This window comes from Chrysemys picta, chromosome 17 (genome assembly GCF_011386835.1).
Source record: "Chrysemys picta bellii isolate R12L10 chromosome 17, ASM1138683v2, whole genome shotgun sequence".
Lineage (NCBI taxonomy): Eukaryota > Metazoa > Chordata > Testudines > Emydidae > Chrysemys > Chrysemys picta.
The window spans coordinates 21,618,598-21,643,631 of NC_088807.1; the positions used below are offsets into that span (position 1 = coordinate 21,618,598).

At 57.7% G+C, this 25,034-nt stretch overlaps 2 protein-coding genes and 1 pseudogene across 4 annotated transcripts in view; 1 reads left to right on the forward strand and 2 right to left on the reverse strand.

Moving 5' to 3' along the window:
* LMTK3 (lemur tyrosine kinase 3) overlaps window positions 1–6,362 on the reverse strand; it is a 16,618-nt gene extending 10,256 nt beyond the window's left edge. For both annotated transcript variants that reach the window (XM_065571678.1, XM_065571677.1), the window contains exons 1-5: window positions 5,427–6,362; window positions 2,980–3,113; window positions 2,696–2,846; window positions 1,177–1,253; window positions 589–707 (exon numbers count right to left, since the gene is read on the reverse strand). In XM_065571678.1, coding sequence (XP_065427750.1) covers window positions 589–707; window positions 1,177–1,253; window positions 2,696–2,846; window positions 2,980–3,113; window positions 5,427–5,514 — 569 coding nt within the window. In that variant the 5' untranslated portion in view covers window positions 5,515–6,362. The remainder of the gene's footprint in view (window positions 1–588; window positions 708–1,176; window positions 1,254–2,695; window positions 2,847–2,979; window positions 3,114–5,426) is intronic.
* Window positions 6,363–13,264: 6,902 nt separating this feature from the next.
* On the forward strand, window positions 13,265–16,667 carry RPS9 (ribosomal protein S9). Of its 2 annotated transcripts, none has more exons than XM_024112930.2 (5): window positions 13,265–13,388; window positions 14,285–14,401; window positions 14,882–15,004; window positions 15,151–15,337; window positions 16,421–16,667. In XM_024112930.2, the coding sequence occupies exons 2-5, from the start codon at window positions 14,305–14,307 to the stop codon at window positions 16,596–16,598; spliced, it is 585 nt and encodes a 194-aa protein (XP_023968698.1). In that variant the 5' UTR covers window positions 13,265–13,388; window positions 14,285–14,304; the 3' UTR covers window positions 16,599–16,667. The 2 variants fall into 2 exon arrangements, with proteins under 2 accessions (XP_023968698.1, XP_065427942.1); XM_065571870.1 differs by having other exon boundaries at window positions 13,282–13,383.
* Window positions 16,668–19,011: 2,344 nt separating this feature from the next.
* On the reverse strand, window positions 19,012–24,879 carry LOC112060870 (suppressor of cytokine signaling 3-like; annotated as a pseudogene).
* Between the last annotated feature and the right edge of the window lie 155 nt (window positions 24,880–25,034).

Consider the following 25,034-nt stretch of genomic DNA (forward strand, 5'->3'; position numbering starts at 1 on the left):
AATGACTTGGTCTGGGCAAGCCCCACCCCTGTGTGCCTCGATTTCCCCCTCCGCAACGTTGGGGGGGAGGCTCCTGCCCTTTCCGCAAGGGGCAGGAACTTTCCCGAACGGCTGAAAGATACTGTGGGATCCTCAGCGGAGGGGAGCGGGGGACGATCCCAGTGACTAGATCCCCCAAATCCCGTCCGGCCTCAGTCCCTTCCCAGATCTTCCCGTACTGCCGGGCTGGGGAAGGAGGGGTCAGGCGGGGGAGGGTGATTTTTAGCTGTGGGACTTTTATCTCGACCCTGTGGCTTTAAACACGGGTGTGGCAAGCCCCGCCCGCAATCTCAGTACATCTGGGTCCAAGCAGGACCACCGTGGGCTGCTTTCACGCCACTGCGTTTCCTCCTCTTATCTTTGTGCTTTAAGGATGCTGAGATGTGGCTGATTCTGGGGTGGGGCATGAGGGCTGGGTATGCGGGAACTCCTTGCCCGGTGCTCAGATGCAGCCACCTCTGGGGTGGGGCATGGGGGCTGGGTATACAGGGACCCCTCACCCAGTGCTGAGATGCAGTCACTTCTGGGGTGCCCCCATCCCCTAATTACCGATAGGGCTGAGCCTCCGACAGGAACTTCCTCTGCTCCAGGGGTCCGGCGCTGACCCGGAGCTCCTTCACCACCACCTGGGCTGGGGTGAAGTCTGAGAAGACCTCCCCCAGGATCACCTAGGAGACAGAGCTGACAGCCATACTGCAGGGTCTGTGCCTCAATGGGTCCCCATCCTCCCCCCATGCCTCCACCTGTGCTGGGGACCCCCCCGTCAGAGGGCAGATTGGAGTGCAGTCTCTGAAGCCCCTCCAGCCCTCGACCTCTCTGGAACGGGGGCTGCAGAGACCCAGCAAACTTGTTTCACATGGGGGCCACAAATTGGGGTGTCAGATGAGAACAGCTCCCTGTCACTAGAGGGGAAAGGCCCTTTGCCGCATTCCCCACCCCCCTGAGCCAGCCAGTCCCTGCCCTGGGGCTGGATGGGAGCCGGCGCCTCCTAGAGGAGAAAGGCCCGTGACCCATTCCCCACCTCCCTGAGCCAGCCAGTCCCTGCTCTGGGGACGGGTGGGAGCAGGCACTCCCTGGATGTGACATCTGTAGAGGCCGGGGCGGCAGATAGTGAAGTGGCAGGGGAGACGCACTCACCTTCCCAAACCAGCCGTTCCCGATCTCCTGCAGGTAGCTGAGGTGCTGCCGGCTCAAGCCCAGATGCTTCACTAGGTCTGGAAGGGGACACAGGAGGGTGAGGAGGGGGTTGAACTCTGCCAGCGGCTCCACCAGGGAGAAGGGAGCTCCCGTGAGGGCTCCCTACCCACCTTCATCCTATCCCTCCTCCCAGCAGGAAAGGGTTGGGACCAGGAGGTCGCGATACTCCTTCAGGCCCCCCCAGGAAGCTGGGCCATCAGCTCATTCACAATGCAGCTTCCAGAATCACTAGCTAATCTAGAACCATGTTCCCAGAGTAACTGCATCCTCATTGGGTCATCTAGAACATGGCTTCTAATGGAACAGGCACCTCAACTGCTAGTCTAGAATGTGCATTCTAGAGTGGCGTCATCTGCATTTGCTCCTCTAGAACCTCAATGGTTTAGAATTGGGTTGCAAGAGTCATTGCGCCTCAGAACATTTTTTTCTAATGAAACCCTAGTGTCATAGACTAATCTAGAACACTGTGTCCAGAGCTGCTTTGTCCACACTAGTTAGTCTAGAATATTACTTGTGTATTAAGAGATTTCCAGAGTGTCTGCATCCAGGATAACTAAGCTAGAACATCATTAGTCTAGACCCTCTTTCCAGCATCTGGTTAGTCTAAGCCTGCTTTATAGTGTCACTGCTGCCTCATTGGTTAGTCTAGAACCCGATTTCTTGATTTGCTGCATCTACACTGGCTACTCTAGATCCCAACCTCCAGTCTCTGAATCTTCATTGGTTAGTGTTGAATGTGGTTACCAGAATCTCTGCATTCTCATTGGGTAGTCTAGAACATGGTTCTGTGGTCTTTTGCCCTATCTGCTGATCCTGAGTGTGGTATCTAATGTCATTGTGTCTCAGATGCTAGTTCAAGGGTGCAGCCATTTCAGCTCTTTTGTCTGGTCTAGTTTTGACCTAATAAATCATCAGTGGCTGATCTAGATCCTGATTTCTAGAGTAATTTTATCCACAGTGGTGGGTCTACAAATAGTCTCTCGACTCTCACTGGGTAGCTTATAACCCTATTTCCAGAGTCACGCCATCCCCACTGGCTAGCCTGGAAACAGAGTCCGTCCATCTCCATTGACCAGAATCACTTCTTCCATGTTGATTAGCCTAGAACCAGAGCTTTCTCATCCCTGTCAACTACCTAAAACAAGAGTCACCACATCCCAGTTGAGTAGTCTAGAACCAGTGCCTCCCCATGGACTAGTTTAGAACCAGTACCACCAATCCCACTGACTAGCCTAGAACCAGAGCCTCCCTGCCTACATAGACTAGTCTAGAACCAGGACTTCCCCTTGTCCGTTGACTAACCAAGAACCAGAGCCACCCAGTCCCCATTGACTAGCCTAGAACCAAGCTAACATAGCCCATTCCCACTGGATAACCTAGAATCTGATTTTCCAATCCACCCGATCCCCACAGTCCGGGAATGTGTCACACCCAGTTGGGAGACAAGCATGTCCCCTACCTGTCTTGGGCATCTGCTGGTTGGGAGTCGGGAGCGAGACCTCAGAGAGTGGCAGGATGTAGACATCTGGGATGGACTGGGACGATGAGGTCTCCTCGGCAGGTGGCGTGTATTCCCCTGAATACTCCTCCCCATCTGGGTTCTCGAACTCCTGCAGGGCGCAGACGGACAGGGATGCATGAGGACCTGGGATATCCATTCTAGGGTCTATGTCTCTCTAGGCATATGGCCTGGGAACCACAAATCCAAACACCCAGCTGTGCTCCTCCCCAGCCGCCTCTCACCTTGAAGCCGACATCGCCCCGTTTACAGCACAGGCAGGTGAGGAGGAGGAAGATGAAGGCCAGGAGACCCGAACAGGAGATCAAGACCACGGCATACGGGGGGGCAAGAGGGAACCGGCCTTGGGACAGACCATCTAGGGGAGAGAGAAATGAGAGTAAGAACCCGCCCAGCACGGAGATGCAGCCTCTCTGGGGCAGGGCATGGGGGTTGGTTATATAGGGATCCCTTGTGTGGTGCTGAGATGACTGTCTTGATTGAGCTCTGTGAGGAAAACCCCATCGGAACAGCGACCAGTTCTGGGCATTATAGGGCAAATAACGCCCAGCCCCAATTGAAATGGTAATTCGTGGCAAATGCACGATTTGGGGACTCCTCTGAATTCACCCATCAGGAACTGGGCCAAGACCCCTCCCCAAATCACTGAGTAGGAATTGAGCTTTGACCCCCAACTGCCCCACTAGTAACCAGGCCGAGAGACTGCCTGCAACTCACCCACCGGGCATCAAGCCGACAGCTGTTGCACCCCATTACCTCTCCTGAAACTTGGCCCAGAACCGCCCCCAAACATCTGCTCCGAGGACTGGACCCACACCGTCCCCTCAACCAACTTGCTGGGAACCAGACCCAAGCCCCACAAACTCTAGTCATCCCAGGGCTCCATGGATCAGTGGTCCAACAGGCCCAGCCACCAGAAACGTGGACCTCTTCCCTCCCCCTAAAACCATAGCGCCCCTCCCCAGCGCCCCAACACCCCATCCCCCACCCTCCTGCAGTCACACAACACATGTCACTAGCCCGGGACTGACTAATCCGCTGTGTGGAGGGGATGGGCCCGGCCACCTAAGGAGAGAAACTTACAACCCAGCTGTGGGGGAGGAAAACCCCCATCCCAACCCAACTACCCAAACGACACTCGAAGTGACGGGGTTGGTTTCGGCAGAAGGGAAGGGCGCACAAACAGGTGGTGCCCCATGGAGGGGTGGAAAGCAGGTGGAATAGAGCTAAGGAAGGAGAAATGGGACACAGCATGGAGGGAGCGAAGGAAGGGATGGAGGAAGAAGGGGACGGCGGAGGGAGGGAGCAAAGGAAGGGATGAAGGAGGAAGGGGACGGCGGAGGGATGAAATGAAGGAAGGGATGGAGGAGGAAGGGGACGGCGGAGGGAGTGAAGGAAGGGATGAAGGAGTAAGGGGATGGCGGAGGGAGGGAGCGAAGGAAGGGATGAAGGAGGAAGGGGATGGCGGAGGAAGGGAGCGAAGGAAGGGATGAAGGAGGAAGGGGACGGTGGATGGAGGGAATGAAGGAAGGGATGGAGGAGGAAGGGGACGGCAGAGGAAGGGAGCGAAGGAAGGGATGAAGGAGGAAGGGGACGGCGGAGGGAGGGAGCGAAGGAAGGGATGAAAGAGGAAGGGGACAGTGGAGGGAGGGAACGAAGGAAGGGATGAAGGAAGTACGGCGGATGGAGGGAGCGAAGGAAGGGATGAAGGAGGAAGGGGACGGCGGAGGGAGGGAGCGAAGGAAGGGATGAAGGAGGAAGGGGACGGCGGAGGGAGGGAGCGAAGGAAGGGATGAAGGAGGAAGGGGACAGTGGAGGGAGGGAACGAAGGAAGGGATGAAGGAAGTACGGCGGATGGAGGGAGCGAAGGAAGGGATGAAGGAGGAAGGGGACGGCGGAGGGAGGGAGCGAAGGAAGGGATGAAGGAGGAAGGGGACAGTGGAGGGAGGGAATGAAGGAAGGGATGGAGGAAGTATGGCGGATGGAGGGAGCGAAGGAAGGGATGGAGGAGGAAGGGGACGGCGGAGATAGGGAGTGAAGGAAGGGATGAAGGAAGAAGGGGACGGTGGAGGGAGGAAGCGAAGGAAGGGATGAAGGAGGAAGGGGATGGTGGAGGGAGGGAATGAAGGAAGGGATGGAGGAAGTATGGCGGATGAAGGGAGCGAAGGAAGGGATGGAGGAGGAAGGGGACAGCGGATGGAGGGAGCAAAGGAAGGGATGAAGGAAGAAGGGGACAGCGAAGAGAGGAGAGAGCGAAGGAAGGGATGAAGGAGGAAGGGGACGGTGGAGATAGGGAGCGAAGGAAGGGATGAAGGAAGAAGGGGACAGCGGAGGGAGGGAGCGAAGGAAGGGATGAAGGAAGAAGGGGACAGCGGAGAGAGGGATGAAGGAGGAAGGGGACAGAGGATGGAGGAAAGGGACGGTCAGGGATGGAGAAAGAAGGGGATGGCTGAGAGAGGGAGCGAAGGAAGAGATGAAAGAGGAATGAAAAGCAGGTTAGAGCGAAGGAAGGGATTGTGGAGGAACGGTAAGCCGGTTACAGTGACGGAAGGGATGAAGGAAGCAGAGGAGGGATGGAGAGGTGGAAGGATCGGAGGGGGGGATCCGCCAGGGGACCTGTCCCCTCCACGTGCCCAGACTCCAGAGAGGCCGTCCAGGCCCGGGTGCTCACCGTTCTCCAGCGGCGCTGCTAACGCTCTGTCCGGGTTGAAATACGACATCGAGGCGGCCAGCAGGACGACGGGCCCCTGCCTTAGCATTGTCGGGGCTCGACGGGCATCGATCGGCGGGGGCCACCGGCGGGGAGACGGCCTAGGTCCGGGGGGGGAGCAGGGGGGACCCGGGGGAGGGAAGCCAGGCACGGGCCACGCCACCTGAAACGGGGCAGGTGCGCGGGACAGGGGGGGCACACCCGGTGGCTTTCACGCATCCGAAGGGGCGAGGGGGACCCGGGCCGGAGGGCACCCCGGCTTCGCATCGCCGGGAAGATGGGCCGGCCTGGCCTCGGCTGCTACCTGCTTTTCATCCCGAAGCATCTTCCTTCCTTCCTCCGCCTCAGGGCCCCAAGGGGAAGGAGGGAAGGGGCCAATCCGCCCAGCAGAGGGCTGGCAGGGGCCAAGCAGGAGAACGGATCAGACGCGGGTTATGCCCATGCCAACAATAGACGGGGGGAGGAGGAGAATTGGGGAGGGTGGGATGCAGGGTGGAAAGGAAGACTGGGGGGGGAGATCCGGGCAGACGTCTGGGTTTCCCCCCCACTTTGCCAGGGGTGGGGGGGGGCGGGGAAGTGGAAGGGGGGGAAGGGGAGAAGAAAAGGAGGATCAAATCCAATGGGAGGCTGGCTGGTTTCGGCATCCGCCTGGCTGGGGAGCTCGGCTGCTGGAATTGATGGAGACAAGACCCACCCCCTCGGACAGACACCCCCCCGCCCTGCCGCCGGGCTCGCCAATTGGGCCCGGGAGCTGTCCGTCAGGGCCAGAAGCCCAAAGAAAGGAGAGAGGAAGGGAGAGGGGGAGGGCGGAGAGATGCAGGAGATGGAGGGGGGGAGCGTCTCCATGGTTACCTTCTCCCTGGTACCAGCCTCAACAGCAGTAGGGCACTGTGGGAGAGGGATGGGGAGGGAGGGTGTGTGTGTGTGTGTGGGGATTTTGGGGAGAGGGTGGAGTTTGGGGGTGCAGGGTGTGGGGGGAGCTGCCAGGGGATTCCCCAAGCCAAGGTGGGGAAAAAGGGCTGGGTAGAGGTGTCATGCGCAAACACGCACAGTGTCACATACACAATGGGACACACACACACACACAAACGGCTCGCACACACCCTGACAGTGTCACATACACACACGGCTCGCATACATCCTGACTATCACACACACAGCTTGCACACACCCTGACGGTGTCACATAAACACACAGCTCGCACACACACTGTCACACACACAGCTCATACGCACACTGACTGTCACATACCCACATGGCTCGCACACACCCTGACAGTGTCAGATACACACATGGCTTGCACACACACTGTCACACACACAGCTCACACACATACAGACTGTCACATACCCACATGGCTCACACACACCCTGACAGTGTCAGGTACACACATGGCTCATACACACACTGACAGTTTCATACACACACACACGGCTTGCACATACACTGACAGTGTCACACACACATGGCTGGCACACACACAGCTCATACATACCCTGTCACACACACACACACACACACACGACTTGCACACATACTGACTGTCACACATATGCGGCTCACACACACACTGACAGTGTCACACACACACAAAGCTTGCACATATACTGACTGTCACACATACACACGCAGCTCATACACACACTGACAGTGTCACACACCCGGCTTGTACACATCCCGACAGTGTCACATACACACACAGCTCATACAATGAGAGTGTCACACACACAGCTCATACACACCCTGACAGTGTCACATACACGGCTCATACACTAACTGAGTGTTACGCACACTTGGCTCATACATACACAGAGTGTCACATACGCAGCTCATACACACACTGACACTCTCACACGTAGACATGTCCATGTGATGTCTCCTATACACACAGAGCATCACACACAAAGACTGTCTCCTGCACACAGAATGTCACAACACCGTGTCTCCTACACACTCACAATGGCTCCCACACAAACCCATGCTGCCACATGTGCCCGTGAGGTCTCACACACAGTGTATCACATACACACGTCTCACACACAGGAATACAGTGAGGTGTGTGTGTACGTCACAAAAACACATATTTATTGTTTTTGTTGCAGTCTTGTCCAGCGGCCCCAGGCAGGGACCAGACCCCATCGTGCGGGGTGCTGTATAGCTCCATAGACCGAAATGCCGGCATGTGCCCTAAAGAAATTACAACCTAAGTACACAATTATACACAATGCCATGTGCACAGACACACACAGTGTCACAGACATCCTCAGTTTCCCACACACACAGTTTCATACACAGTAGCATGTACCCAGACACACAATATCATGCAAACACAGCCACACACAGTATCGCGTACCTGGACACACACACATTGTCACACACGGACACACAGTCACACACACAACACATACACACTCACACAAAGACACAGTCTCACATACCCAGGCGCACACAGTGTCACACAAACACAGTTACACACACAATGTCACACATGGACACACACACAAAGGCACTGTCACACACACAGTCACACACAGAATCTCACAAATCCAGACTCACAGTTCCTCATGCACACACACAGCGTCACATGCAGTCACAGAGTTTCACATACCTGGACACTCTCTCTCTCTCTCACACACACACACACACACAGTCATGCACACAGTGTCATACATAGACACACACAGGTATTGTCACACATACCCAGACACAGTCTCTCTCTCCTTCACACACACACACACAGTCACATGTGCACACAGTGTCACACAAACATAATCAGTCACACACAGTCACACTGTCATAGTGTCACACACACACAGTTTCACATACCCAGACACAATCTCTCTCTCTCTCTCTCTCACACACACAGTTACACACACACGCAAAGTTTCACATACCCAGATATAGTCTCTCTCTCTTTCACACACACACCCAGTCTAACACACACACACACGCACCGAATCACATGTGCAGTGTCACACAAACATAATTAATCACACACACGCAGTTTCACATACCCAGTCTCTCTCTCACACACACACACGTGAAGTTTCACATACCCAGACACACAGTCTCGCTTTCTCACACACACCCAGTCTAACACACACACACACACACACACACACACACACACACACACACACACACACACAGTGTCACACACAGTGTCATACCCACAAACACACACACAGTATATCACACTAGCTAACGGAGAGGCCTCCAAATGCCCCTGAAAACAGGCACCCTTCTCAAGCGGGTGTGTTTCTGGGATGGGGGTTGGGGGCACCAGGTTCGGGTTCTTGGCCATTTTTATTATCAATGACCCGGGAGCAAACAGAGCACCCCGCGCCGATAACACTAACGACCCGCTGATGGGGGCTGCGGTAAATTGAGACAGAGCGACCAGGCTCGCTGGGGGCAAAGTCCTCCACCCAGGAGCAAGGAACCAAGGCCCGTGCTTTTGGGCTGGGTGGGGGCTCGGTGCCAGGACGTGGCGTCCGGAAAAGATCTGGGGTCGTGTTGGAGAATCAGCTGACCACACGGGCACTACGGCCCAAAGGGGTAAGGCCAGATCTCAAAGAGTTTATTTCACCTCTAGGTTTGGCCTTGGTGCGACCGCGGCTGGACCGCAAGGAGGACAGTGCTCAATCGATAGGGCCCTACCAAATTCACCACCGTGAAAAACGTGGCACGGACCGTGAACTCTGGTCTCCCCCGTGAAATCTGTATATTGCCCTATGCTATACAGATTTCATGGGGGAGACCAACATTTCTCCAACTGCGGGGCCTGAGTCAAAAAGGGGTCATGGGGGGATCACAAGGTTGGGGGTCGCGGTATTGCCACCCTTACTTCTGCGCTGCCTTCAGAGCTGGGCGGCCGGACAGCGGCGGCTTAGTGCAACAAAAAGACGGTGAAGGGGGGGACTTTATTTAATCTGAACCAGGCAAGGGCGGAGTCCCAGGCCAGTAGTCACTGTGGTGGGGGGCGCAGGTTGTGTCGGATGCAGTGGAAACCCCCTCCCACCCCACACAGGGAACCAGCGCCGAATTTGAGCAGAAACCTCTCGTCCACCAGCACCCCTATGCTGGGATCCCCCCTCACCCCACAGTCCCCCCCCACGCTGGGATCCTGATCCCCTTACAGCCCCCCCCCCCCCGCTGGGATCCACCCACCCCTCCATCCCACAGCCTTCCCTGACGGGATCCTCCCCTCCCAGCCCCCTCCCCCCCGCTGGGATCCCCCTCCACCCCACAGCCCTCCTCCCCTCCACAGCTCCCCTCTGCTAGGGTCCCACTTTGCCCCCCTGGCCCCTATCACAGCCCCCCCCCCCATGATGTTGCGAGGGTAGCACAGAACCTGCAGCCCCACTGCTCAGCCCCTCAGGGTGCCACCCCAGGGGATCGCTGAGCTGAGACACCCCGGGGAGCTGAATTGGAGAGATGGGGAGCGGCGGGGGTGGGGGGGAGGGAGATGAGAGGAATGTGATGTCATCATTGTCACAGACAGACTCGCGCACACACACAGTCTAGACACACACATCCCCAACCACAAAGAGACACACAACCCCAACCACACAGACACCCACCCCAACCACACACACATCCCCAACCAACTACACAGACACACAACCCCAAACACACAGACACACAGACAAGCCCAAACACACAGATATAACCCCAAACACACAGAAATATAGAAACAACCCCAAACACAGACACATACAACCCCAAACACAAAGATACAGATACAACCCCACACAGACACATTCACACACACATACAATCCCAAACACACACACACCAACTCATAATCCCAAACACCCAGACACACACAACCCCACATACTCATGTACACATGCACAACCAAAACACACACACACACGTGTATGCATGGACCTACACCCCAAATACACACCCAGAGACACACCCAAACACACACAGATGCACCCCGCAGACCCGAGCGCACACAGTCACAGAGATGCCCACACACAGAGCCACAAACATTCCCACACATGTAGGAGACACACAACCCCCCCCCCCTCACCCCAGGTGCACATGAAGAAAACAGCTGCCACAAACAAACATCCCCCAACATACATAGACACTCCTCCACACTGACTGCCCACAGACAAATACCACCTGCTACTGCCTGTCTGCATCTCACTCCACTCCTGGCTCTGGGAGGGGAGTGGGGTCTAGTGGTTAGAGCAGGGGAGCTGGGAGCCAGGATTCCTGGGTTCTCTCCCCAGCTCTGGGAGGGGAGTGGGGTCTAGTGGTTAGAGCAGGGTGCTTGGAGCCAGGACTCATGGGTTCTCTCCCTGGCTCTGGGAGGGGAGGGGTGTCTAGTGGTTAGAGCGGGGAGGCTGGGAGTTCAGCACAGTCGGCATCTCACACAAACACCAGGTTAGGAGAAAAACACCCAATAAATCAACAGCTTAATTCTCCGCCATTTGCGGCGGCTGGGCACTTTACGGCTTCCCCTGTGAAAGTGTCCAATGAAAAGGGAGATTTACTGGCTACCGGCTCAGCCTGGACTGCCAGCCATGGGCTGTGTCTGGGATGGGGGAGCAGGCCAAGGGGAACAGGCCAGACCTCAAAGGGCCACAGACGCATGGCCTTTCAGACTAGTCACCCCTGACTGCACTGGGGGCAGGGCTGGGTTCTGAACTCAGCCCCCTGGGGTCAATCCAGAGTCACCCCTCATTTCAATGGGGGCAGGGCTGGGTTCTGATCTCAGCTAGACCAGTATAAAGTCCACGCAATCAGACTCAGGCCTGGGGCGGAGGATTCGTTAACATTATTCTCTCCACTCCGGTTCCGCTGTCCATTTCCATTGAGATGGTCCCTCTCTCTCCACCTTTCTGCTGCCTTTTTCCTCCTGCTTTTTTTTCCTCCTAAACTTCTCTAAGACAGACACAAACCCTGCGAAAGGTTTGGCGTGAGATGGGGGGGTGGGAGGGATCCGGTGTTTGCAACCCCTCTCTGCCTTTTATCATACACTCAATGGCTTCCAACGTTTTCTTTGGAAGTTGATCTCAATCCCACCCCAAGGGTGGCCGTGCCAGGGTCCCCACCACACACTGGGCATCTCGCACGTGATGCCAGGCGCCCTGGCCTCCCACCGGCTGCGGCTTGTAGTGGATGGAGCACGTCTACGATCTACAGCCCATGGTCAGTGGCAATTAAAATAAACCAGCCCGGACTCATCCCATCCCTGGTACTGCTCCATCGACTCCACTTCACTTCCTGCAGGGATCAGACTGCCCCGCGTGCGCCGAGCACCAATTAATTCAACCAAGGTCCCCATGCAATGCCCACCGAAATCAGCGGGTAAACGCCCATTGATGGGTCAGTTCTCCAGCTGGTGACTTCTCTGGAGCTAGGCCGATTTACCCCAGCCGGGGACCTGGTCGCGCTCTGGTTTGCGAGGTCTCACCCTGCTCCCACTGAATTCAAGAGCAAAACTCCTGTGGGTTTCATGGGAAGCAGGACTAGCTCCAGTCTGGGGAGAGACGCATGGGCCATACAGAGGCTGCATTATCTAGGGAATCGTTTCCCAAACAAGGGCGGGTCGCAGGGAGATTCTAGATGGGTTGCCTCAGTGAAAAGTCGGGGAAGCGCTGCTCCGCTGGCCAGGGAACTGGCTTGGGATAGGAGTCATGGGATCTATTCCCTGCTCTTGCCTCTGTTTCCCCCGGCACAACAGGGCAGGGATCTCAGCTGGACAGGGCCTGTCTCTCGCTGTGTCTATGCCAGCGCCTGGCACAATTGGCCCCTGATCTCCGCTGGGCAGGGCCTGTCTCTCACTGGGTCTGTGCAGCGCCTGACACGACAGGGCCCTGATCTCAGCCTGGGCAAGGACTGTCTACATCTTCATCTGTGCAGCGCCTGACGCCGCTATAACACACATAATAGTAACAAGCAGTATTACTGCAATGCCTTTTCCGCTGTACTGACTTGTACAAGATCCACATTGTATCCCCCTTCACCCTCAACTACCTGTCTGTCTGTCTGTCTGTGTGTCCTTTGACTGTGACTTCCCGTCTCTCCTCGACTGTCCGGAAAGGACCTAGCACCGCGCGGGCTTTGTCACTGACACAGAAATATTAGCAATAACAGCCCTGCGAAGCCTGGATCGGACCCGGAGGAACGACACACTGGAGCCAGCCCCAGTGGAAACGGCACCTGGAGACTGAAGTTAGGAGGCAAGCAAACAGCAGAGACACCGAGACTGGGCATGTTGGGGAGGGATAGCTCAGTGGTTTGAGCATTGGTCTGCTAAACCCAGGGTTGTGAGTTCAATCCTTGAGGGGGCCACTTAGGGATCTGGGGCAAAAATCAGTACTTGGTCCTGCTAGTGAAGGCAGGGGGCTGGACTGGATGACCTTTCAAGGTCCCTTCCAGTTCTAGGAGATGGGATATCTCAATTAATTTATTTATTTATATTGACCTACAGCAATGGACGCTGGGCAGCAAAAGGGGACAGATGTCAGTGTGTGTGTGTGTGTGTGTGTGTGGTGGGGGGGTTGAGTTATCCCCACTGTTGATGGCCACGGCCCCTGTGCCAATATAATGGTGCTTCCCCACTGGGATGGGAAGGGGGTTCACCCCCACACAGCAATGGCCGCCACTCCCCCACTGGGACGGGAAGGGGATTCACCCCCACACAGCGATGGCCGCCCCCAGCCACTCTGCCACGCGCGTCCGACGCTCTAGGCGTCTCTCTCGATGACCCCGGGAGCGTTCAGTCATTGGCCAGCGGGCGGCGCGAGGCGCCTCCCTTCCATTGGCCAGCGGGACCCGGCGGCGCCCTGCCATTGGCTGAAGCTTCCGAGGGCGGAGCCTTTCCTGTGCCGTATATAAGGCGGCCCCAGAGTCCCTCGCTCTCTTTTTTTCAACCGCCATCGCTGGGGCAGTTAGGGTGAGGTGAGGGCAGAGCCGGGCGCGGGCCGGGGATCGAACGGCCGCGGAGGAGGGCGGGGCTGATGGGCGAGCGCGCGGCAGAGGCAGGGCGCGCGGGGCCGGCTCGGGCGCGGGGCTATGGGGCTAGGCGGCTTCCCGCGGGCGCGCGCATGCGCAGAGGCGGGCGGCGCGCTAGGGCCTGTGGCGCGTGCGGCCCCTGGGCCTGGCGCGCGCGCCGCTGCTGCGGGGGGGGCACAGCACGTGGCCCGGGAGCCGCCCCCCCAGCCCCGTGTATTGGGAGGTGGGGTTCGTCTCCCGCCTGCTGCAGCAGGGCCGGGCGTCGGGCAAGTGCGCCCCCCCCCCCGCTGTGCCTCAGTTTCCCCGTCTGCAAAGCGCCCGGAGAGCTGCGCCCCCGCCCCCCTTCCTGCACCCAGCACCCGCCCTACACCAATACCCCCCCACCCCAGTGCCCCTGTCGGTTCTGGCCTGGCTGGGGCGCTGAACTCTGCTGCCTGCACGGGCCCGGGCCCTCGCCCCGGGGGCCTGTCACGCGGCTCAGGCCGCTCTGGGTCGGTGGCACCGCGCAGTGGGTTGGTTGTGTAACTGCTGCGCTCGGTGCTGTACAGACCCACCGCAAAGACGGGCCCCTCTGAGTGCTAGTGACTCATAGCTTGTGTGGGCTGATCCCACTGCACCCACCAGGGGCTCCTGGCAGGGGGTGTGATCCTGGGGGCTTAGGCAGGGAAGACAGAAGTTCACAGCCCGGCCCCCCCCCCACCCCCCCGGGGTAAGCTGCGCCCTGGGTTTGTGGGGTGGCTGCTGGAGGATCAAGGCCCCATGTGCTTTGGTTGGGGACGGGTGGGGATGGGGCAGAATTGTCCTGTCTCTCCCTAGCTCATTCCCTCTGTCTCTCCCCCCAGAGCCCACAGCCTCGGCCAGGATGCCCGTTGCCAGGAGCTGGGTGTGCCGGAAGACCTATGTCACCCCCCGGCGCCCCTTCGAGAAATCCCGTCTCGACCAGGAGCTGAAGCTCATTGGTGAGTTTGAGGGGCAGGGCGGGGGCTCAGGCTGGTGCCTGCCTGGGGCTCAGTGGGGGGGGGGGGGCAGGGTGCTCTCCCCTGGCAGTCAGGGCTGGCCCTAGGGCAGCATTAGGGGGCACTAGGGTGCACTCTCCCTGGCAGTCAGGGCTGGCACTAGGGGGCGCTGTGCCACCATATGTAGCTGGCTTTGTTAGACACAGCATTAATGGCCCAAGAATTATTTTCTGATCTTTAGGAGATTTAACTCCATTAGTCCAGGCAATGTTCAACCTGCTGTCTCTCTAGTCAGTGGGATACAGTCCTGAACCGCGTCCCAGCATGGGGCGAGGGGTCCTTATATAACCAGCTGCTGCGCCCCACCCCAGAGGGGCCGCATCTCAATGCCTGGTGAGGGGTACCTATATAACCAGCCCCTGTGCCCCACCTCAGAGGTGGCTGCCTGTTGTCCCTGTTGGTAACAGCCCTGCTCCTCCCCAGGCGAGTACGGGCTGCGGAACAAACGTGAGGTTTGGCGGGTGAAGTTCACCCTGGCCAAGATCCGCAAGGCGGCCCGTGAGCTCCTCACGCTGGATGAGAAAGACCCTAAGCGCCTCTTTGAAGGTAAGGGGGCAGGATGTGGGGGGTGGGGGTGGCATGGTGGGGGGTGCTGGGAGCTGGTCCCAGCAGCTGTCTGAAGTTCTTGGGAGGGGAAGAGGCAGGGTCCCTGGGTCTAACCCCCCGTCTCACCGACCCCGCCCTCCCCCCAGGCAACGCCCTGCTGCGACGGCTGGTGCGCATCGGGGTGCTGGACGAGGGCAAGATGAAGTTGGATTATATCCTGGGCCTCAAGATCGAGGATTTTCTGGAGCGGCGCCTCCAGACCCAGGTCTTCAAGCTGGGCCTGGCCAAGTCCATCCACCACGCCCGGGTGCTGATCCGCCAGAGACACATCCGGTAAGGCTGTGTGTGTGTCAGGACTCCTGGGTTCTCTCCCTGGCTCGGGGAGGGGAGGAGGGTCTAGTGGGGTTACACGGGGTGGGATCTGGGAGTCAGGATTTCTTGTTTCTCTCCCTGCCTCAGGGGGGTGGGGGGTGGTCTAGTGGATTACAGCAGGGGTTGGGGCTGGGAGCCAGGACTCCTGGGTTCAGTGATTGGCTCTGTCCCCTGTATGTGCTGGGTCGCTGAGGCTGCAGCTCCCCCCGGGTGGTGAGTTCGTGGGCAGGGGCCGTGTGGCAGGCAGGTCAGTGGCCCCGTTCTCGGTGACTGACCCCGCCGAAGACACAGGGCAAAGCTGATCCCAAGGACGTGGGGAGTTTGGCCGTTGCTCCTACCCTCCCCCTGCCTAAAGCTTTGCTCTTGCTGTGTTGTGTAGCCCTCCTGGATGAGCCTGTGAGGCGCGTGGAGCCCCCTGCCCAGTGGGCCTGGGGAGCCCCCCAGTCGGTCTAAGCCTGCGCTCCGGCTAGCGGGCGATAGGGCTGCCCGTCTCGGCAAGGTTCACTGCGGCAGAGCCGTACACCTTGCGAAGGGCCAAGGCCGTTCCACCAGCCCCCTGCGCTCGGGGCTGCTGCACAGGTAACGAGCCACCGGCGGCTCTGTGCCCCACGCTGGGAGGGGCCTGCGAACGGGGATTGGATCCCAGGGCTGCCTGGTAATGGAGCTTGGTTCAGTGGGACCTGGTTCTGATCTCGGCTCCCCTGGTGTCAATCTGGAGTCGCTCCTCTTTTGCAATGGGGGCAGGGCTGGGTTTTGATCTCTGCTGCCCTAGCATCAATCCAGAGGTCACCCCTTTTCTTTGGGTGACTCTGGATTCACACCTGGTACCAGCAGGAGCTGGCTTGGAGGGGACCCTGGTATCTAGGAGCAGCTGAGGTGCAGCTGGCTCTGGGGAGTGTCTGTGGGAGGAGCTACAAGATGGGAAAGGGGTGGGGCATCTGCCCCGGGGGTTGCATGTTAAATCCTGATTGGGGTCCTGTTGCCCCAGAGCACTGTGGGTAGGTGGTTTCCCGTGCCTGCCCTCACCCCTCTCCCCTTCCCCAGTGTGCGGAAGCAGGTCGTGAACATCCCGTCCTTCATTGTGCGCCTGGACTCGCAGAAGCACATCGACTTCTCGCTGCGCTCGCCCTACGGGGGCGGCCGACCTGGCCGCGTCAAGAGGAAGAACGCCAAGAAGGGGCAGGGCGGTGCCGGCGGGGCGGATGAGGAAGAGGAGGATTAAAGGCCTGGCAGCCCCCCCTGCTGGGCAGCCTGCACTGCTGTATCTCTCAATAAACCAGTTTGGAGTGGAGCTTGTACTGGAACTGAACTGGGCGCCCCTGGGGGATTGGCCTGTTAGTGGGGTCCTACCATTGGCGTATCAGGGCTGCTGTACCCTGGCCTGACAGCAAATGCTCAGTCTTGTGCCTCACCAGAGGGGGGTGCTCTGGGCTGTGAGAGGGAGGCCCTTTGCAACTGTCTCCTGGGCCATGCACCCTGCAGCAGGTAGTTCCCCAGCTCGCTGTGTCTGGAAATGAGCCCTGTCCTGCCTGCGACTTGCCCTTCCCCCAGCCTGGAGCTGCACCAGCCCTTGGAAATAAAACCGCGGTGGACCTGTTGTCTGTTTCCACAAGGGGGATGGAGGTGACTCCTGGGGGCAGGGGTAGGAAGGGGAAGAAGCTGGGGGCTGTCACAAAGCTCAGTTTTCCCCATCCCTCCTCCCCATGGAAACAGTGGTGGGAGCTCTAGAAAACTGTCCCCTAGCTCAACAGGCAGGTGGTCGGGGAGGAGCTGGGCTTGTTTACCCTGGGCTGGAATCGGGCCAAGGGGGCTGGGTTCTCCACTTGCTGGCTGTGCTTTGGGGGTGGTTCTGCGGTTAGAGGGGGGCATTAGGGCGGGATACTCCTCTCCACCCCCCTGAATGGTCCCCTGGATCCTAGCCCCCCCCCACCCCTGCTGCTCTCTGCCCTGATGCTGGCTCAGCCAAGTCTTGGGCGAGGGGGATTTTGTTCACGGCTTGCTCTTATCAGCTGGGGGCTGGGCATATGGGTTGGGGTGGGTGCTATGGCTTGGGGGCTGTGGGGAGGGAAAGGGCCCCTTCTCTGAGGTGGGACCCCCCCGCCCTCCTTGCCAGGCTGGGCCTCTTCTGGTTCCTGCCTCATGGGGATGCCAGGCTGCCCTGATCTACACCCTGCTCCCCTCCCTGCCCGAAGCTGGCAGTGGGCACCAGGGATGGATTGTGGGGCAATTACCTGTTCTCTTCATTCCCCCTGGGGCACCAGGCAGGAGCCTGGGCTAATGAACCTTTGTTCTAGCTGGGTTGGGCTGTTCTTAGCTCACCCCCCAATCCTGCCAGGCTGAGAAGGGGGCTCTAGCAACTGGCAGGACAGTGGCTTTATGGGGGGGCTGGTGATGGGGATGAGAGACCTGCCCTGTGCCCACAGCGCCTGGCACTGATATCCCTGGTGCTGTATTGGCTGGGGGCGCCCCACCCACCAGAGGGAGGCGGGTCCGGGGCCGGCCTCTGCTGGGAAAGGAAGGTGAAAGGCCGGAACTGAGCCGGGGGGCCAGCCCGGGGCTGTAATGGCACAGTGCTGCCGGTTCCCCTCACCCCCGATCTTGCCCCTCAACCCGGCCGCGGGGGGAAGCGAAAGCCAGAGCGGCGGAAGCAGCTGGGTTTTTTTCTGAACCGCTGAGGCCGTTTTCAGTAACTTTGCTCCCCTGAGTCAGCGGTCGTGGTGCCAAGAGCCTTACGGGAACGGCCGGGCGCGGAAGGGGGTCAGGCCGGGGTCACTCCTAGATGCAGCAGCTTCTGGGGTGGGGCGGGGGGGGGTTGTTTACAGAGGATCCCTCAACCAGCAATGAGCTGCAGGGAATGAGGCACCGGGCCTTTTCCCCTCTGGTCCCAGGCCTGGGTCTTGCCTGGCTCAGGGGGAATGGGGCTTTTCCCCCTTAGGGAGCACTGGCTTTGATTTGAGGGGCTGCCCCTGCATCCCCCAGGCCCCAGGCAGCCCCCAAAGCAGTGGCGGGAGGCAGGATGCAGCAGACAGGTTTATTCCATCCCGATGCAGCGGTACAAGGCCCCCGTGCAGCCTGGCCCACGGCCCGGCCCGGCTGGTGGTAACGGGGGCCCGAGCGCCCCTGGTGGGATGAGGTGGGAGCCCCACCGTGGGGCCATGGTCCAATCTGGCTCCTCCGGGAATAGAGGGGATCTAGACCCCATGCCCTTCCCAGAGCTGCGGAAAGAACCCAGGAGGCCTGGCTCCCAGCCCCCCCTGCTCTGATCACTAGACCCCACTCCCTTCCCAGAGATAGGGAGAGAACCCAGGAGTCCTGGCTCCCAGCCCCCACCAATTCCTGAGTCTCCCTCCCAGTTCTTACCCTGCGTCCCAGCCCTGGTCTGAAGAGCCCCCTCTCCCATCCACTCCAGGCCTTTCTCCCCCTCCAGTCCCATCTCCCCCACACTCTGGAGCGGCCATGGGGTTGGTGCCAATCTGCTCCCCCCCATCTCTCCCCGTCCTGCGGTGCTGGGTTTTCCATAGGGCGTGGGGTACAGACCGCTTCCCCGGTCTTCCTCCCACTGTGCTGGAAAACCCTGGGGTGTCCTAGAGGGGGTCCCGCTCTCCAGTTTCCTCCCCTCCCCCAGCTGTGCTGAGAAGGCCTGAGTTATGGGAGGGCCTCCCTGTACCCCAACTGCCTCCCATGAGCATTGGGGGGATACTGAGCGCAGGCCGGGGGTCCCCCCTCGCTCCTCTCCCCTCCATCTGTGCAGACAGTTCTGTAGGGCCTGGGCAGGGCCCCCTTAGCAGCGCAGGGAGTTGCGTAGGGCCCGGGGCACGGGCAGCCCCTCCAGATCGGGCCCCCCCGGTCCCTGCCCGGACGCTGGCCCGCACGGCCCGCCGGCACAGCTCCTGCAGCGAGGCCACCTTGCAGCGCAGCGGGCGGGGCGAGCGCCAGGGGCTCGGGGCGGCTGCCCTGGGCCTCCACGTAGCAGGGGGCCCCCGGGTGCCCGGCCCGCCCCAGGTAGTGCTCCACCAGCTGCACCACGCAGGTGAAGGCGGGCGGGCAGGGGGCCCCCGGCTGGGTCTCCAGGTGGAAGGCGGCTCCCTGCTGCTGGATGCGCAAGTTGGTGATGCCGGCCCCGGTGCGGAGGCTGAGGGTGAAGAGGTGCCGGTGGTCGGAGGAGTCGCGGACGAGGAAAGCCCCCGGCGGGTGGGGGCTTAGCAGTCGCTTGGCCTCCGCCCCCGACAGGCTGCCCCAGTAGAAGCCGCTGGCCTCCAGCCGCTCCAGCGCCGTCTCCACGCGCTCGAAGTCCCCGCAGAAGCTGCGGTAGTGGTAGGAGAGGGCGGGGGGCTGCGGGGCGGGGGGCCCGCTCATGGCTGCCGGGGGGTATGGGCAGCAGTGGAGGCAGGGCCAGCACAGCGGGACCATCGCGCTGCCCAGGCCGGATTCTCCTCCCCCGGCTCCCTGCTGAGTCGTCCTGGTCACCGGGGTCCCTCCCGCGGGATCATCTGTGGAGAGAAGGGGGGGTCAATGAAAACGGGCGTGGGGGGAGCCTGGGGCTGTGGGTCGGGAGTGAGGGGCAGCTCAGAGCAGGTGACTGATTGATTCTGATACCTGGAAGTTCTCACACAGAATGCAACACCCGCTATTAATGCTCTTCACGACCTAATGGCCCTGGGGCTGGGGAGAGAACCCAGGAGTCCTGGCTCCAAACCCCCCTGCTCTAGCTACTAGACCCCACTCCCCTTCCAGAGCCAGGGAGAGAACCCAGGAGTCCTGGCTCCCAACCCTCTCCCGCTCTAACCGCTAGACCCCTCTCTCCTCCCAGAGCCAGGGAGAGAACCCAGGAGTCCTGGCTCCCAGCCCCCCCACCCCCCGCTCTAACCGCAAGACCCCACTCCCCTCCCAGAGCCGGGGAGAGAACCCAGGAGTCCTGGCTCCCAGCCCGTGCTCTGACAACTCTAGTATTAGAATCACCTCCAGGTGTAGAGGGCTGTGTGGACACTTACTTGCATGCTGGGATTTCTGTGCAGAACACACAGACACACACACTGAGTGCTGGAGATACAGCCTCTCACACACACAAATCACTGACACACACACACACACACACAGAGCAACACAGGTGCACACAAGCAGGCTCAGACACACACACATACACACAGTCACGTACCCTTAGAGTCACCTACAAGACCCACCAACCCACCCACCCAAACGTCACACTGCAGCCAGTCAGTAACACACAGCAAACTGCAACCCATACAGTTATACACACACCCACACACATAATTACAAACACACACTCCCAGAAACACCTCTGCATACCAGTGATAGACACACTAAATTATGTGGATACACACACTTAATCACACCCCACAGGAGAACATACTTAAAAATCTATGGTGTGTGTGTGTGTGTGTGTCCCTGCCACCCCATGCTGGAGGGGATGAGTCCTGCGCTGTGTGTGTTTGTATATACACCATACAACACCCACAAAATATACGCACAAAAACATACCATCCCCACATCCACATACATGACAGACCTGCGGGTGGCTATATTACAACAGAAAAACTTCAAAAACAGACTCCAACGAGAAACTGCTGAGCTAGAATTGATATGCAAACTAGACACAATCAACTCCGGTTTAAATAAGGACTGGGAATGGTTGGGCCATTACAAACATTGAAATCTATCTCCCCTTGTAAGTATTCTCACACTTGTTATCTAACTGTCTGTCTGTGCTGGGCTAGCTTGATTATCACTTCAAAAGTTTTTTTCTCTTAATTAATTGGCCTCTCAGAGGTGGTAAGACAACTCCCACCTGTTTATGCTCTCTGTATGTGTGTATATATATCTCCTCAATATATGTTCCATTCTATATGCATCCGAAGAAGTGGGCTATAGTCCACGAAAGCTTATGCTCTAATAAATTTGTTAGTCTCTAAGGTGCCACAAGTCCTCCTGTTCTTCTTTTTCCACATAAACACAAGCATTCACAACAACCCATACACATGCATCCTCACACACATATAACACACAATGCACACAGATATGGTAAACACAAAGACACATATATATCTCCTGTGTGTCTGATTTACCTCTGTGTACGCTACACACAAAGAATAAGAGGCATAAACACACACACACACACAATATACACAGAGAGAGAGTGTGTGTGGAACACACCCACAGACAAAACATGTATACATTCACACCAACAAAATATGCAAACTTATTCATAACATATACACACACAAAATGTACACACACACGCTCAATCCTCCCCACACAACATGTACACACACAATCCTCCCCTCCCCACATAAGATGTACACATGCACACACATGCACATGATCCTCCTCACATACAATGTACACACAATATACACACATACAATCCTCCCCACACAACATGTACACACAATACACTCACACACACAAGCCTCCCCACACAACATGTACACACAATACACCCCCACACACAAGCCTCCCCACACAAAATGTGCATCACACACACACTCCCCCCCACAAGATGTACACACACACACAATCCTCCCCACACAAGATGTACACATGCACACACACGCACACGATCCTCCTCTCACAAAATTGTACACACACACACACACACTCGATCCTGCCCACACAAGATGTACACACACCACACACATGCACATGATCCTCCTCACACACAATGTACACACAATATACGCACACACAATCCTCCCCACACAAGATGTATACACAACACACACACACTCCTCCCCAAACAAGATGTACACACACGTACTCCTCCCCTCATAAGATGTACACACACAGAGTCCTCCCCACACAAAATGTACACACACATACACACACACACCACAAACTCTTCTGCTCTCGGTCTGCCCCTGCCCCAGCCCAGGCGCCCTAGAGAACAGGGAGTGAATCCCGCTTTATCTGTGTGTGTGGGAGGGGGGCGGGGGGGGGGAAAGGGGAACAAACATTTTAAGGCTGTGCCAAATTCACTCCCTGCTCCAACTTCCTCCAGGAAACCCCAAGGCTGGAACAAACCTCCAGCTCCCGGGGAACAGGAACTCTTCTTGTTGGGCCTAAAAGACAAGAAATCCAGCCGAGATATTTTTTTAAACCAAGCTCTTATAAAAAACCTGAACCTATTAAAGTAACGAAGGGCCTGGTCTGCATTGTGCTACGTGAAATCTGAGCCCAGTTCTGGGAACCCTTGTGCTAAGGCTCACGCAAACCCTCAAGGCCCCGAGCCTGGCACGGATTTCCGCACCCGCTTGGATTTGTCCCATTGGTTGCAGCGAAACGCACTCGCGCGTCACTTCTTTGGAAGTACCAGGGCCCAGAGCCAGTGTGACCTGCCCCCGCGGCCCGGGCATCCCACTTTGAGCCCAAGTAACTGCACTAAATATCCAAAAACCCAACCCGTCAACCAACCCCAACTAGCAAGTGTGACAAACCGGGACGGGGTGGAAAGTAATAGGTGGGGATATTAGACAAAGCCCTAAATATCAGCACGGTCCTTATAAAATCGAGACATCCAGTCCCCCATAGCCCCAGATAACTAACCTAAAACCAATGTTAAAAAAACCCCCAAACCAACCTGGAAACTGACCCCAAATAACTAACCTAAAACCAATGTTAAAAAACAACAACCCCAAACCCAACCTGGAAACTAACCCCAAATAACTAACCTAAAACCAATGTTAACCCCCCCCACCCCCAAACCAACCTGGAAACTAACCCCAAATAACTAATCTAAAACCAATGTTAAAAAAAAAACCCAAACCAACCTGGAAACTAACCCCAAATAACTAACCTAAAACCAATGTTAAACCCCCCCACCCCCAAACCAACCTGGAAACTAACCCCAAATAACTAACCTAAAACCAATGTTAACCCCCCCACCCCCAAACCAACCTGGAAACTAACCCCAAATAACTAACCTAAAACCAATGTTAACCCCCCCACCCCCAAACCAACCTGGAAACTAACCTCAAATAACTAACCTAAAACCAATGTTACCCCCCACCCCCAAACCAACCTGGAAACTAACCCCAAATAACTAACCTAAAACCAATGTTAACCCCCCCACCCCCAAACCAACCTGGAAACTAACCCCAAATAACTAACCTAAAACCAATGTTACCCCCCACCCCCCAAAACCAACCAGAAACTGACTCCAAATAACTAATCTAAAACCGATGTTAAAAAAAACCCCAAACCAACCCGGAAACTGACCCCAAATAACTAACCTAAAACCAATGTTAAACCCCCCCACCCCCAAACCAACCTGGAAACTAACCCCAAATAACTAACCAAAAACCAATGCTAAAAAACAAACCCCAAGCTGTAAACTGACCCTAAATCAGTAGGATATTAACAATTAAACGAGTGGCAGAATTCAAAATGTGGCAAAGAGAGAAATTAAAAATCATGATGGTCCAAAGGAGGAGGGGGGGGGGGGGGGGAGGACACACACAAATGACACTTAAAAACATCTGGTGAAAAAAATTAAGAGAATCCCTTTAAACCAGTCAGTATAAAGATCTTCGCTAAAATCCATCAGCCCGATTTCTCACAGGCACTTCTTAATGATGATTGTTGTTACCCTCATTAACAGCCCCCCACTCTTGGAGCAGGATTTGGGTGTTGCTAAAAGTGCTCTGAAGTCCCATTGTCTTGCGAACTGCTGTGCATGGGTGACCGGGGGGGGCAAATTTGGAGACAGTTGAGCCAGGGGTGACCTAGGTCCAGCCCCCCCCCCCCCCAATCTATTTGCAAACTCCCCTGGTTGTAGTTTTTGTGGCTGTCTCCCCATGGTAGCTCCCCCCGCCGTAAAATAATCTCCCGTTTTAACTCACCCCTTTCTGACCCCAAACCAGTCCGGATTGATGCGATTTTGCTAGCAGCCCGTGTAGACTTACTCTGGCGTGCTGGGAATGTTACTCCTGGAGTCCTCGCAGGGCAGCGGGGGGAGGGAGACAAAGCAAATCAACTCCCCTCCCCCAAGTCACAGGAAAGCCTCCCCCTTGGGGGGTACATCCTGGCCAGGCAGCCGGCCCCCCAATCTCCGGGGAGGGGGGGGAAGCAGGGCCCCTGGAGCGGGCAGCTGCCGGGAAGCTGCTGTAGGCACCGCAGAGGGAAGGAGGAAAAACCACTTTCCCTTTTGCACAAGCGGGAGGCTTGGATGCATTGGGAGTTGTGGGGCGGGAGGGGGGGGGCGGCACAGGAGAGGGCTCCCCCCCAGCCCGGCCCCTAATCTCGTCAATTCCCCCCCCCCCCCCCAGCTCAGGCTGAAATTGACACCCGGCCAGATCCTCTCCTGGCCGGACTGGGGAGGGTGGGGGGTGTATCCTGGGGGGTGGAGGGGGTCTCATATTTATTTTTGTGAATGGGCCCCATCCCCATCCCATTGGCCACAGGGGGTGCTGGGGGCCGGCTGGCTGGGCGCTGATTGGCAGGCGGGGCTGGGTAAACCCTCTCCCCCCCGCCCCCGCCCCCCCGGCTCAGGGTGATTCCTGGAAGTGTGCAGGGCACTGTTGGTAAAAGGGAGGCGATGTTCTCCGTGGTCCCTCCCCCTCGCTGCCTGCACGGGGCTAGGGACACCCGGGGGGAGGGCAGGGCTGGCTTCCCGCCCCTTTCCCTCCTGGGGGGAGTCCCGTAA